Here is a 15,419-nt window from a genome sequence, read left to right as displayed (position 1 = left end):
CCTTTCTGAGTTTCTTCACCTTCACCTTTTGTTTTACTTTCTTTTCTTATGTAAAAGTTAATTTACAAATGTACAAACAGATACATAGACAACAGAAAACTAAACTAAAAACAAACTAATAAAAATAATAAATATTGTATTATTGTACATTTTTAATTATATATCCATAGCCTGATAAAATCGCATTAAAAATAAATGTTTTTAAAGTGTAATGTCATTATTTTTCTCTCTGAGTTTCTTCACATTCAACTTTCTTTGATAACTCTTTTCTTGTGCAAAAGTAAAAACAAATACATAAAGACAACAGAAAACACAAAATAAGAAGGCAAAAATAAAAAAGAACAAATAATAATTTAAAAATAATGATTATTGTTATAAATCACAATTATTATTATTGTTATTATTATTAATTACATTTGTATTTCATAATGTCAGAGTTTGTGTAATATGCATCATATAATAATTATTTGATCTTTTTTTATTCTTAACATTAGATAAGATAGTGCCGTATTGTTGAAATTCATTAATAAAGTGCAGGAAAGTCTGTTTGGTTTCTGGTTTTCTCATGAATATGGAATTATCCAAACATAATAAGAAGTTGTATTGTAAACATGTTGTTTTCAATCGTGTTTTTACACATTTTAACATTTAAACATTTTTATTTTAAAATGTATATTTAGTTTCCTTTTTAGAAAATTGGCCACATCCATCCAAAATATTTTGGTGCATTTACAGTGAAATAACTGAGAAATACTCTTTCCGGTCCACAGAATCACACTTATGATCAATATTCAGCTTGAATCTTTCTGACATAAACTTTATCAGATACATTTTATGTTATATTTTATTATAAACTTCTTTAAACTTGTATTAAAACTGTATTTATTATAACTTTTCCCATGCTTTCTCTCACCAGAAAACATGAGACAGCTCAGGACGTCACCACTGCTTCCTCTCTGACCACGCCCCGTGACGCACTATCAAGTGACGCAGCGTGACGTCAACATTTCCGCATCGCCTTGTTAGTGTCGCTGCGTCAGGATGAAGTTAGCTAGCTAAGCGATCTGTGAAAGGGGACCTTGTCATGACGGGACGAACTCTCTGAGCCCGGAGAAGCTTACATTTAAAAGTAGGTGAATTTAAGATGGTTTTATTGTTCGGTATCAGTTGGAGTGTTCATAAAATGCGGAAGGACGAGGTGACCTTGGTGCTCGGCTGTTTCAGTTAGTCCGGGTGTGACAGCTAATGTAGCTAATGCTAACCGATGCTAACTTTAAGGTCTGTGGGTAACGGCTAACATGTAGCTAATGCTAACAACGAAAACACAAACTGATAGCTTACAATTGTGAGCTGCGGCTACCACCTGCGTTTCAGTAGCGGATATTACCTGTCTTTATACATATTAAAGAGTGAGTGGGCGAGTCGACATATTTATTAACTTAATCGTTATTTTGAAATTTAACATTCACGGTAGCTAGCCACCAAGCAGAGGCTATGTTGTGGTACTAACAGCTATAAGCTAACCACACAGACAGCAGTCAGGCTTTGATTTGCTATTGCTGTTGCCTGTTTATTACATTGCAGCGACAATTTGTGGCAACATGTATCTCATAATATTGTAAATTAATGTCGCGTGCTATCTCTGTGATTGTAAATGACTTGACATGCTTCTTTTTAATCAGGCTAGGCTGTGACCTTAGGTAGCAGGAAGGCACCCTGAGACCATGTTGGCACGGCTGTTCAGGCTCCATGGCCTGCTGGTGGCCTCCCACCCATGGGAGGTAATAGTGGGCACCCTCGCTCTCACCGTCTGCCTGGTGTCTATGAACAACCTGGCAACCAGCAACCAGATGTGCACCTGGAACGAGTGCCCCAAAGTCGAGGAGGTGAGTGTGGTGTGGGTGTGGCAGCTCATTCTTACACACAGTAGGTGATGCCCAAGAGGTGCTAACAAGAACATGTGGCTGTGCTTGTTTTTTCTTTTACAGAAAATCCACAGCAGTGACATAATCATCCTAACAATCACACGCTGCATGGCCATTGTTTATATCTATTTCCAGTTCAAGAATCTGCGACAACTGGGGTCCAAATATATACTGGGTCAGTATAATAGGATGTCAAGGCTTGTTCAGCATGGCTACAGCTTTATATAGCACTCCTCTACCATAGAAATATATTTACATTGGCAACATCCCGTCTTCCTACAGGTATTGCAGGGTTGTTCACAGTGTTTTCCAGCTTTGTCTTCAGTACAGTGGTCATCCACTTCTTTGGGAAAGAGCTAACAGGTCTAAAGTAAGTGTTCCACATGCACAGTTTTTCAGTAGACATGTCATTGACTTGTTACCAGTTTAAACTAGCTGTTGGAGTCTACCAGTTTGTGGTTAAGGTTAATTGTCTCGTCCTGTCAACTTAGGCCTAGTTCACATTACACGATTTTCACCCTGATTTTGCGTCGCAGAGACTATCGTGATCTTTTGAGGTTCATACTTGGTGACGTGTTTCTGTCAGCGGGAGTATAGCCAATTGTGTTATGACCTGTGTGTGCACACCACAAGATTTCTCCACCGAGTGGTGACATCACCAAACTACGTTTTTTAACTTGGAGACGACACATCGTAAAGGCATGGATATTCTTCCCAGTGTGGAATCAGATCTACCTCCAGGGCCTGGGTCCAAACACAACACGCTCCCCATGATCCTGTGGACGCCGCCATTGTTGTTGTTGCTTGTCAGTGTTGCCAGATCTTGGGAGAGAAACAAGCAACCAGGGCTATGGAAACAAGCCCAAAAGAAGCCACGGATATATATATAGAGAATGGTGACGTTTAGAGAGCAAGCCCAAATAAGCAACTCTGCTTTAAGCCCAAAAAAAAACCCTGCGGATTGTCCTCCTCACATTTCTTCCGTCCTCCTGCATGCTGACGTGGGATGTATCCCGCCTCTCATTGGCTGATGCTCTTTGTCAGTCATGTCAGTCTTCTACAGTTTTCTAGCATGCCAGATATCCAGTCCCAGTCACAGACGAGGGGGCGACTTGCTCGTAGGCTTGTTCACACATGAGGGCTTGTCGTGGCAGACTATCTGCCGACTCACCTCTGACCCAAGGTGGCTCTCAAGATCCTCTGCGACGTCAAAATCGCGGTGAAAATCATGTAATGTGAACTAGGCTTTACCTCAGTTACCACAGTGTGGATACAGTAGGAGAACAAAAGATAAGTAGTATAGCAGTGAGATAAAATGGATAAAATGATTTGCATTCAAGTTGGTGGTCAGTTCTTGGCAGCTGGGAGTAAAGATTACAGATTCAGGTTAAAACTTACTGCAGATCTCTCAATCAATCAGTGTGTATTTTAAAGAGACATGATGCTAAAATCAGAGGTGTGCAGCTCTGTCAGATAATCATGAGTCTTTTTATTCAGTGGTGATATAACAAAACACCACTAGATAGAACTCTAACATTGTGACAGAGGACACTTTGACTCACAAGACTGCCACTGTCACTTGTTGAAGTCTTTGGCTTCTCAACAATGTAGTCAGACCTCTGCAGTGAAATAATATTTGTCTCTTCCCCCTGCAGTGAAGCCCTGCCGTTCTTCCTCCTGCTCATTGACCTGTCCAAAGCCTGTGCATTGGCCAAATTTGCACTCAGCTCAAACTCTCAGGTACGCCACACACAACTTGTTTTGGTGTACGTGTGAGCTGTGACTGAAATAAGATCTGTTGATTCACAGGATGTTGTTGGGGTGTTAATGACTGTGTGCTGTTGTCCGTGTGTTGTGTATAGGAGGAGGTGAGGGAGAACATCTCCCAGGGCATGGCCATCCTGGGTCCCACCTTTACTCTGGATGCTCTGGTGGAGTGTCTGGTCATTGGGATTGGCACAATGTCAGGTGAGAAACAGTCATAACCGTTTTCCTCCAAAATGGTGACAGCTATGTACCCTTACCCTCTCATATTAATACATTAAATGTTCTGTGTCGAATTGAGTGGAATATTAAATCATCACTATCTTCGATTGTTTTCCAGGTGTGCCTCAATTAGAGATCATGTGTTGTTTTGGCTGTATGTCTGTCCTCGCCAATTACTTTGTCTTCATGACCTTCTTCCCTGCATGTGTGTCCCTGGTCCTGGAGGTAAGGATTATGATATGTAATGTGTGGGAGATTTACAGTCTAAAATGAATTCTCTGCACGCTCATGCTGCATGTCTGTGTGTATAGCTCTCCAGGGAAAGTCGTGAGGGCCGTCCGATCTGGCAGCTGAGTCACTTTGCCCGTGTGCTGGCTGAAGAAGAGGACAACAAGCCCAACCCTGTGACCCAGAGGGTTAAAATCATCATGGTGAGAAGCTGTAAACAAAACAGTTTTAAAATGTGGACCCTTTTGAAATAAGACTAATGAAGCTTGTAATGATCTAACTGAGATATCTATTACATGATGTCCTCCTCAGTCTCTGGGCCTGGCCTTGGTTCATGCTCACACTCGACTAGCAGCTGAGCATCCAGGTCATAACCGCTCGGCGGAGGGGCCCATAGCGAAGAGACTGGACTCTGGTGGCACCGTGTGGCCTCTGAAGCTCACCAGGTAAACGCACCGCTCCGTCCATAAATACATTTGCCTGTTATTGACTCCTGTGCATTAACTCACTGATGCATGTCTTCCCCTCACCTCCCACCAGTATGGACCTGGAGCAGGTGATAACTCTCGGTCTCGCCCTGCTGCTCGCTGTGAAGTACGTCTTCTTTGAGCAAACGGAAGCCGAGTCCTCCCTGTCCCTCATGAGTCCCATTATCAGCTCTCCCACGACCCAGAAGCCGAGGTTGGCAGGAGACTGCTGCAGGAGAGACTTCCCAGCCCTGAAACCCCACACGGCCATGAACGTTACCTTAGCAACCAGCCGTGCTTCACCAGCTGTCTCAGACTCTCAACTTTCCCCCGAGGCTGACACATCGTTCAGAGAGAAGGGTGAGGATTATAATTGGCCCTGCTAGCTTTGTAACGTCGGAACTCACAGATGGAAAAACAAAAACTCTGATGTAACTGTCTTGTTGTGTAGCGTGACTTTTGTCTCTCCTGTTTCCTCCACAGCAGAAGCAACACAGCCTCCAGCAGCCCCGGTGGAGAACGGCCCCTGTGTTCCACATTTTGGGGACTCTTTTGCTCCGACACCTCATGTTCCTCAAAGTAACTCAGAGGTGCGGCCGCTGGAAGAATGCATGGCCATCCTCTCAGATCCTCAGGTAAGCTGCCAGAGCAGATGGAAATCCTTACAGAAGATCTCTTTACAGGGTTTGCACAAGGTGTTTAAAACATTTTAAAAGTCCTTCAAATGAACCACATAATGCTGCCGTATAGTTTGAAGGGGTGCACCGATTTATCAGCTGAACAGTGGAATTGACAAGTGTTGGAACGGTTCACCAGTCTCAACGTATACCGTGATATAAACGCTGATGGTTATTGTACTATGTGCATTTGCTTATCTGTGATATTGAGGGGAAAGAAATGAAACTGGACAGAAAATCTCAACTTAATTTTAGTTATTTTCAAAAGGGAGACTTATAACACATACTTCCATTAAAAAGTGTTTGTGTAATTTCAAATATAGTGATAATATGTTTGGTGTAACCCAAAATAACCCCTCCGTTTTAACTCCTTTATGGGTCATTTTGACTGACAATACAGATTCTTGAATACCATGAAATTGCGACATTGCCTGCGACTGTTACCATACCGTGAAAACCTTATATCATTGCAGCCCTAGTATCAGGCGGTATTCGGCTTGTTGTCTGCCATCGACCTATCTGCAAATAAGATGATCTTGACCGATGGCAGTGGCAGATGCTTTTCTGTTGTGTCACACAACATTTTTGGGACAATCAGAGATCTTCCCTGAGACGCCGTCACGACAAAGACTTCGTAAACTCACTATCAGCTGGTGGCTGAAACTATTTGCTAATGGAGGTTGCATTGAGTCACAATATGATGCTTTCAAGCTCTATTCAGTAAAACAAAGTATTGGTCGATGTTTAGTTATAATGTTCTCATGATGTGTTCATGGTAATCTTGTAAAATGTAGTTTTGGAGAGAAACTTGAAGAAATTCAGCTGTTTGAAGGAGAAATTTGTTTTAATAAAGATAAAAAATATATAATAAATATTATTAGAGAGAGAGATGCGATGTATATTGAAGCAGTTATTTTAAAAAGTAGTTTTTCGTGTAGGCCTGTCACAATAACAAATTTTGCTGGGCGATTAATTGCATCAGAAATTATTGTGATAAGCGATAATATTGCGTAATATTGTGCTTTTAAGACCATTTTTATTATTGTTGTAATTTTGCTGTTTTTAGACCATTTTTTAAACTTATATAATGGTAAAGGCATAATGATGCAAGTACACCCTTTAAAAGAGAAATTAACATTTATTTAACAAGAATATTTACGAATGCAAAAAAAAAAAGAAAATATAATTATCCAAAATAAATAAATAAATAAAGACCTTATAAATACAAAATAATAGTCTGTCAGTCTCTCACTGTCAGGTGTGCAGGTAAGTTGGCCGTATTCGCTCTTTTTGTTGAGATGGTTTTAGAACAAACCCAGCACACCAGCTCATCCACATTACTGGGCTCCCCTCTGTCATTTGGTTTAAATCCAAAACACTCCCACACAGGGGTCCGTGGCATTTGGTTTAGGAACGACTTCCATGTCTTTCTCTTACATTCAGCTGTTTTTTTTTCTCCGCCTCGTCTCCCCCTCATGAAGATCCCACTGTGTGTATGTGTATGTGTGTGTGTGTGTGTGTGTGTGTGTGTGTGTGTGTGTGTGTGTGGGGCCCATAGCCCCGCCCCCCCACAGAGACAAAAACACTTGATGACAAGAGCTTTCCGTCTGTTCATTACGCTAATGAACCAACTCACCTGGCTGCCAGACGATGCACGGCAGTGAACGCTCTTGTCGTCCCGTCTCTTTGGTGGAGAGACACGAGGGAAAACAAACACGCATGAATACGGCAATTAGTCGCGGCCGGAAAAGTTACCATCTCCCTTTTTAAATTTACCGTGCAATTAACCAACTTATCACATATCACAACAGGCCTATTTTCGTGTGAAAGACGGTTATTTTTCAGGTGGTCACAAAAGTTGGTATGACTGAATTTGTGCTCATTTGTGCTCAGAATTTCACAATTGGTGCATCCCTAATATTTTGACCAGAGCTCACCAGGTAGAGTGGTGAAAGTGAAACTTGAGGTCCAGCTGGCGTCGTTTCCCTGTGCTCCTTTCAGATGTTTTGTTGAGGATTTTATACAGTTATGCCTAAAAAGTGTGATAAGTAACCCCTCACTAAAAAGAGACACGGTCACACCATTAACTGATGTTTGATAAGTATTTAAATTTGGAAATGAATTATTTGCTTTGTCCTTAAATAAAAAAATAATGCGTGAAGAAGGACTTAAAAGGTTGTCTGAAAGTCTGGCGGTTTGAGAACTCACCGGTCTGCTTGTGTTGCTTTCCAGAGGGGCGCCCGTTGTCTGAGCAATGAAGAGGTGATGAACCTGGTGACCTCACGTAACATCCTGAACTATAAACTGGAATCTGTCCTGGAGAGTCCGGAGAGGGGTGTGGCCATCAGGAGGGAAATGCTGTCACCCAAACTGCCTGTTGTCTCCGCTTTGGCGTCTCTGCCTTATAAGGACTACGACTACACTAAGGTACCGGCAGCATGGACCTCTTTCACATTCTGTGGCGTCTGATCTACATTGATTTTCTAAATTTTCAACAGATAAAATGTTTATGTTCATGTTGCAGCTGCTGCGTTGTGTTTATTGAGTCTGTGTTGTTGCCCTGTAGGTGATGGGCACTTGCTGTGAGAATGTCATCGGCTACATGCCGGTGCCAGTTGGAGTGGCTGGTCCTCTCCTGTTGGATGAGAAGCAGTTTTACATTCCCTTAGCGACCACAGAGGGCTGCCTGGTAGCCAGCACTAACAGAGGATGCAGGGCGCTTTCTGTAAGTGAGGGATGTCTGGCTGTAGCTGTTGTTTACTGTGTGTGTATATACGTGTTGTTCTGACTCTGTTCTCTCTTCCTGTCCAGCTGAGCGGGGGTTGCCGCAGCAGGATCCTCGCTGACAGCATGACCAGGGGGCCTGTGGTGAGGCTGCCCTCAGCGTGTCGGGCGGCAGAGGTCAAAGTCTGGCTGGAGACCTCGGACGGATTCAGCATCATCAAAGAGGCCTTCGACATGACCAGCAGGTCGGTGGAAACGCTGTGACACAAAGCACTCACTTACTCAGCCAAAAACAGGACAGCGGTCGTTTCAGTTGTGGATCTAACCGCACACAAAATAGTTACAGTCCACTTGACTCCTGTGCGCTTTCATCGGCTCCATCGTGAACCAGTTGAGAAGAGGCCTGCTCTAAGTACAGTCATATTCAGCAACTGCATTTATTCCACAAAACCCCAGCCTAGTGTTCACTGTGACTGGTATAGATTTTTTCAGGTGACTAAAATATGTTTTGCTGCGGCCCCCTTCCACAAGCAGCACGTTGCTTAGTTTCTGTGCCAGTAGATTAGTTTTATCAAAGACGATAGCGAAGCAGCACAGCACATAAAATAAGCACAGAAATGTCAGATAGGTCGAACACTTGTGTGAAACTCTGTCTTAAAACTCAACAGTTAAGGCTGAAAACGACAACAGAAATAAACAAGATTGCAGATTTCACATCTCTCAACAGTTTAAGTCAGTTGTCAGCCCGTTAATGATTGTTGTTGTTAGTGTGACATCATGGTGATTTGGTCTGTAAAATGTTATCATAGTTTTGGAGGAGGTGCAGATCATGAATGAACTTTTGCTCTCTGCAGGTTTGCTCGTCTGGAGAAGCTGCTGGTGGGCTTAGCCGGGAGGAACTTGTACATTCGCTTCCAGTCTCAGACAGGAGATGCCATGGGCATGAACATGCTCTCCAAGGTACGACCAAATGTTGCACAGCAGTCGATTTAAATGCAACTTTTGCTCCTGCCTTGTATCTGCAGAGCTGTAGATACTGAAAAGTGTCTGTGTGTGCTGTTTCTCCTCAGGGGACTGAGCAAGCGCTGCAGAGACTCAAGCAGCAGCATCCAGACGTGGAGGTGCTGTCGGTCAGTGGCAACTATTGCACTGATAAGAAGTCTGCTGCCATTAACTGGATCGTGGGCCGAGGAAAGTCTGCTGTGTGTGAGGCCACCATCCCTGCCAAGGTGGTCAGAGAGGTAAAGACAACTAAAACTAAACTCCTCTGTCTGTATTGAAGTTGTAACAGTGGATTTACCTCTTCGCTCGCTAAAACCAGTCCTGTATCAGGCATCAGCTCACAGATTATTTAATTACTTCATTTCTCACTACAACCACCCATGAATGTGTCCGTAGGTGCTGAAGAGCAGCACGACTTCTCTGGTGGAGCTGAACGTCAACAAGAACTTGGTGGGCTCGGCCATGGCCGGCAGTATCGGGGGCTTCAATGCTCATGCTGCCAACATTGTAGCAGCCATCTACATCGCCTGTGGACAGGTAAATGATCACTCAGTGTTTTTAAGTCTTCAATTTCTGCATTTTACTAACAACGTGAAAAAAATCCAGATGATTCAGAAGGAAGATAAAAATCACACCAATATGTTAAAAAGGCGAAATGGCACTTCTTCCTGGTGTAGCTCTGGTTAAGCTGGAATAAATCCTTATTTCATTCAGATGTGAAACATGCAGTATGTCCATGCTGTCTCTCTGATGCCAGGTGTTTAAGTGAATGTCACAAACAACAACAGGACATAAGTATTAAAAATAACCATGTATAACTATATCTGTGCAGTTATAACTATAAAGTTAAACACACATTACAAAGTAGAAGTCAGCTGCAGATCTCTCCAGCTTGATCTCCGTCTCTGGCGAGCTCAGTACGTGGAGTTTGTTTAGTCTCCAAGGTAACAGTATAACAGCAAGGGGGACAAAGTTCAGGGTATAATGCAAGTCCCGATTGTGTGCATACTGCATGCAGCGGTGCATAATTTTTGAAGAGCAGCTGCAGTACCTAGTAGGTGTGGGAATCTCTAGGCACCTCCCGATTTGATTCAGTTCCGATTCTGAGGGCAACAATTTCGATTATAAAACGATTCTCGATTCTAAAACAAGCCAGTAAGAAAATTTACACTAGATATTGAAAAAAGTTATTGTAATAAAACTGGGAATACATAGTGCATACAAACTCTGTTAATTACTGTGGTTGAGATGATACACTTCACCAGTCCATCCTCCTCGTCCACAAATCTCAACGGGATTCTCCTGTCCCTCGTCGACCTCCTTGACATTTCTCCTCCAGTATTTACAAAACTATAACTGACTATAACTATCTATGAACTATAAAAACACCAACTATTGCAAAAAAGACAAACAATGGCAAAACTACGAACTATGGTGAAAACACGGCCAAAAACTCGGCATAAAAAAGCTCTCAAAAAACCACAGATACTGTTGTTTTTACAACACTAAATATTATTTACAAAGAAAACGCCACCCAAACTCCACTAAAACTCTCCTCGTCAGTTGTCACTCTCCTCCTGCTGTGCTCACTTCCCTCCTTCACAGGTAATGACGTCACTACTGTAATATAGTAGCGTGAATGGTTGAGGAGTTAAGATAATTTGAAAAATAAATATAAAATTAAAATCGATTATGAGTTTTCCACATCGATGCTCGCATCATTCAAGACAGAATCTCGATGCATCTAAAAATCGAACTAACTCAGCTGCCTGTTCTGACAGTAGTGACCTCTGGTGGCACATGCTGTGCACTACATCACCTCAATACAGCGTCTCTGTATCAGTTCAATAGAGAAATGTCGGCATTTCTGACGGTGTTTAAATCCCACCATCTGGATTTCTAATTATCCTGATGTGATACTCGCAAAGCCTGCTGTGCATCACCTCACCCCCTGAGTGATGTTGCTGTATTGTTTCAGGACCCGGCTCAGACCGTGGGGAGCTCCAACTGTATCACTCAGATGGAGGCTGCTGGTCCAGACGGGGAGGACCTGTACATCAGCTGCACCATGCCCTCCATAGAGCTGGGCACTGTGGGAGGAGGCACCAACCTGCCTCCACAGCAGGCCTGTCTGCAGGTAATGTCACCTGTGTTTACTCTACACAAGTGGACAAGTTATGATTCATTATTTGGTTATTTATTTTTCAACTGACTCTAGTTTAAAGTCACAAAATGAATGAAAGTTTTTTTTAAGTGAAAATAACAAACAAGCTGTTTAGTCCTTTATTTTATAAATCCATTGATTGTACACCAGAGGAATGCTGGGAAAAAAATTCTTTAACTGTACAATATTTAATTTTTATGGGTCTCATGAGCAATGCTGTCGTTGCAGTCAGTTTCTCCTGGTTAGGATTCCTGTGGTGTTAATTGTTCAGGAGGTTTTTACCGGGAGCTGAGTTATCCCATAAACAGACCTGGCGATTTAAACACGTAACACAGAATATTGCAGTTTTACGCAGGAGTGTCGCGGTAGACTGGTTTTAACAATAACCGTCATTTTCAAAAAATGAATAATATCGTGTTAATAATGCACCGTGTAAATAATCCAGTGCTTCTTGAATCATTTCGGTGTCTCTCCATTCTCGCTTTTTCTCCAACTACAAACACTCGTATTTTTGATGTAATTTATTCACCAAAAAAGAGACAAAATGCACAATAAACAAAGAAAAACAAACTTTGACTGATAGCATTATTGGTAGTATTATTTTAAGTAGAAGTATTTATTTTTATGTTTGTTTCTATTTGTTTCTATTGGTGTAATTGTGTAGTGAAAATTCAGTATTATACCAGCCCTAGTTTCACGTTAAAAATTAGTGTTTCTCCGACTCTGTTCGCCTACACGCCCAGCTCCTGCTAATGTGTGCTCACCTTTTTTTTTTCTGATAACTTGAGACCCAGACGTCCATGAGTTTTTACTGGGAGCTGAATTATCTTCAGTGGTCTCTTTCTCTCCAAAACAGACTAGGCTTGGGCGGTGTCTAATTTCTCATACCTGTATACCGTTCCTAAATTTCATCGGGGTATACGGTACGTTACGGTATGAGTGTGCGGCGCTACATTCGGCCCCCGGCCCAGTTAGTTTGCTACTCTCTGCCAGCTCTCTTAGCTTTTTCAATCGAATAAAAAACACAATAGAAACTCACAGAATGTTAGGGAATGCAATGTTAACATCTGAGAAATACAACTGTACACTTTTTTCCTGTTACTCATCCAGTTAGTCCGCTGTTCCAACAATCACCATCTCTGTTTTGATCGAAACAAACCCTTAATTCACTGAGTCAGATGTAGAAAACGTGTTGGTCCCTTCTGGTCGTTGCTGGCAGGCTGTTTGCAGTCCTGGGCACCCAAAAAAAACAAAACCCCACACGCACTGCTAATGCAGTTACCGTGGCCTGGGCACTATTCCTGGATCACTCTGTGTTGCAGCGTCTTTTAGCTCAGCTGCCTGCTCCATCAGTAGAGACCACAGACTGACCTCTGGTGGCGCAAGCTGTGCACTACATACAATGAGTTTGATAACGAGAGGAGTGCTTGTATTTATGACGGTACTGAAAATCATACCGTCTGGATTTCTCAATACCCTGTTAATCTTTGACTGGTGCTTCAATCACTCAGATGACATGTAATTCATCAGTGATGCTCAGACACGTGACAGACGCTGTTGCTAGAGAGCAGGAGGCCGTGATGACTAGGGTTGGGTACCGAAACTTGGTACTTTTTGTACTTGGTACCGATTCACGTCGGTACTACCAAGTACCAATTCACTTAAAATGAATCGGTGCCAAATTTCGGTACCTGAGGTGGAGGCGGAGCGAGAGCGCATGACTCGCACCTCAGACTCAGCAACAATGGCGACAAAAAAAATGTGCAGACAAAAGTTAACGTGCAGCACTGTTCCTAAATGTTTTTAATAAAATGTTGAAACTGAGAAGTGGCCCTATGGGCTCGAACGACGCATAGTGCGTCCAAATTCACACCCGTTCTTCTCTGTGGATTTTCTCCGTGACCGTGCGTCATAGCGAGAAGCCACGCATATCAGCGGAAACAGCAGAATTGTAGCTTTAATCCAATGTTTTCACAGCGAAAAATTACACTAAAATTATGTATAACAGAGCTTTCATACAGCTTTGCACACACATTACTCTTAGATGGATTACTCGCGAATGCAGGCTCGCACAGAAATGCCACGCATATCACATGAAAGCGCAGGACCACACACATCATTGTGCTGTCATCCCATCACGCTATAAATCCAGATCAATTGTCTACAAAATAAAAACCTGACAAATTTCTTTACAATCCATTATACAGATCTTGTTATCAGTCACTTCATATAGTGAGGAATATCGTATCTTACCACGTCTTAGGCTTGCGTGTGTTTCTCCCTGTCTATCCACATTTGTAGTCCGGCTTTCAAGATGCAAATATCTCCATATTGTCCAGTCGACACTCCATCAAACTTTGTATGACAAGACCAGCCACTTCACCTTTGCGCACCCAGACAACTGCAGCCTAATTATGCATGCATGACAGGGCCGTAGTCACCAAATACATTTAGGGGGACACGTGCCCCCCCACCAATGCCCTAAATGTCAAATTGAGACAAATTGAACAAATATTATCTTGGAGGACATCATTGCACTTGGTTGACTATTTTTCTGTGATCTTAGATGTAAATATTTCATGTTTCTTTCAGATAAAACACATTTTTGACTTGTGAATGAGTCAATGGAATTTCTTGCAATAATGAAAAAATACTGTCAATCATGTCCGCCTGGCACAAACCACATGTTTTGGACAACTGTGAAGTGACAGAATGTCCCAGCATCATGGTTCTTATATTGCCAGATTCCAGAGAGTCTCCTCTCTTCATATATGGCAGAATATGTCAACTTCCAACTTGCTATGGTGAGATACATGTAAACATATAAGAATTTAGTCACACAGATTTGTTTTTTTTTCATTGATTATAAAAATTAATATAAAAAACAGGCACATAGTAGGACATGGAATAGGACATAGCCCAGATTGTCCTGAAAAAAAAAAACAAACCCAAGATATAGCATGTGTATGTAGCCTTTATAATGACTGTGATATGAGCTTAAAAGTAAAGGCAGTAAAAATACCCCAAAAAGGCCTAGGGCCCATAGGGTTAAAAAGTACCGAAATAAGGTACCGTTTGGTACCGGTACCGAATTCCAGGTACCGGTACTGTATCAATTCAATTATGAACGGTACCCAACCCTAGTGATGACCCTGCAGGGACTGAATGTTTAACACAGCTGATGAATGAGGAAGCATAAACCTGCTGGACTTGAAGTCTGATGAGATTAGTAACACTGTTTTCTATCTGTGTCTCCAGATGCTCGGTGTCCAGGGCACCAGCTCCAGCCAGCCAGGAGAGAATGCTCGGCAGCTGGCCCGTGTGGTTTGTGCCACCGTGCTGGCAGGCGAGCTCTCCCTGATGGCCGCCCTCGCTGCCGGACATCTTGTCAAAAGCCACATGACCCACAACAGGTCAGATATTTCACTGGCGTCGATGTCTGCCAGATGTGAAATAAACCCGTCAGAAAAACCTTCGTCAAAGTCGGAGACAGCTGCGTGACAGAAGATGACGACGGCCCGTCTTCAGAGTCGGCCAGACGTGAACAAACAAAGCAAACTTGACGGTGAGAACTGAGAGGACTGAATCGTCTCCTAATGACGTGTTTCTGAAGGGAGTGCTGTGGGACATCCAGACGTGGAAGACTAATAATCTGATATTCAGACCACAGCGTGAGTTCTGTGTGTGTGTGTGTGTGTGTGTGTGTGTGTGTGTGTGTGTGTGTGTGTGTGTGTGCGTGCGCGCGCGTGTGCGTGCGTGCGTGCGTCTGTCTCTCGCCCCACTGACTGCAGACTCTTCAGGTTGACATGTGACATGTGAGGTTCCTTATCTGTGCCATTTGTCTGCAGCTGATCGTTGCAGTCGTGTTTGTGTTGTCGGCACTGATCTTACAGACAGCTGTGAATTATTGATGGGGTTTGGATTGGTTAAATCCTCTGTGCTGCAAAGTCTCGGTCGAGTATTCTGTGCCTCGTACGGCCAAAAGCAAACGGCTTCTCCTAACACACAGTGGAAAGACAAAACTTCCAGATTAACATTTGTCACCTTTTCTCATCTGTAACGCATGAAGTGAGATCTTCAGACTGCTGCGACAAGATTTGTCTGAGATCTCTGCTGTTGCCAAAAGCTCGCTGGAGAGTTGCTCGTGATGTTTGCTTGAGTTTAAGATGCCAACGTTCTGCCTGAATGTATGTCGTACTAAATCAGTGTTGCAGGACCGTTCCTGAGTTAAAGCCTCACTCCAGTG

The 15,419-nt window shown here is 42.8% G+C and overlaps 1 protein-coding gene across 2 annotated transcripts; it reads left to right on the top strand.

Moving 5' to 3' along the window:
* The first annotated feature begins 1,012 nt into the window (after positions 1-1,012).
* Positions 1,013-14,954, top strand: LOC117269947 (3-hydroxy-3-methylglutaryl-coenzyme A reductase-like). Of its 2 annotated transcripts, none has more exons than XM_033647308.2 (19): positions 1,013-1,129; positions 1,683-1,886; positions 1,989-2,100; positions 2,208-2,295; positions 3,581-3,665; positions 3,788-3,893; positions 4,030-4,136; positions 4,223-4,342; positions 4,452-4,585; positions 4,680-4,966; positions 5,090-5,241; positions 7,516-7,710; positions 7,850-8,008; positions 8,095-8,252; positions 8,862-8,967; positions 9,078-9,248; positions 9,406-9,546; positions 10,988-11,146; positions 14,432-14,954. In XM_033647308.2, exons 2-19 carry the CDS (start codon positions 1,725-1,727, stop codon positions 14,672-14,674), a joined length of 2,685 nt encoding a protein of 894 aa, XP_033503199.1. In that variant the 5' UTR covers positions 1,013-1,129; positions 1,683-1,724; the 3' UTR covers positions 14,675-14,954. The 2 variants fall into 2 exon arrangements, with proteins under 2 accessions (XP_033503199.1, XP_033503200.1); XM_033647309.2 differs by having other exon boundaries at positions 5,093-5,241; positions 14,432-14,953.
* The last annotated feature ends 465 nt before the right edge of the window (positions 14,955-15,419 follow it).

The sequence above is a fragment of the Epinephelus lanceolatus genome, chromosome 19, assembly GCF_041903045.1.
Source record: "Epinephelus lanceolatus isolate andai-2023 chromosome 19, ASM4190304v1, whole genome shotgun sequence".
Taxonomy (NCBI): domain Eukaryota; kingdom Metazoa; phylum Chordata; class Actinopteri; order Perciformes; family Serranidae; genus Epinephelus; species Epinephelus lanceolatus.
Note: the sequence above shows the minus strand (reverse complement) of the source record. Positions and strands in the feature narration are given on the sequence as shown.

Excerpts from the sequence above, each read along its gene's own strand:
- LOC117269947 (XM_033647308.2), top strand. The coding sequence starts at position 1,725 with ATGTTGGCACGGCTGTTCAGGCTCCATGGCCTGCTGGTGGCCTCCCAC. Across the intron at positions 3,894-4,029 it reads TGGGATTGGCACAATGTCAG|GTGTGCCTCAATTAGAGATC; the intron begins GTGAGAAACAGT and ends ATTGTTTTCCAG. Across the intron at positions 5,242-7,515 it reads CCATCCTCTCAGATCCTCAG|AGGGGCGCCCGTTGTCTGAG; the intron begins GTAAGCTGCCAG and ends GTTGCTTTCCAG.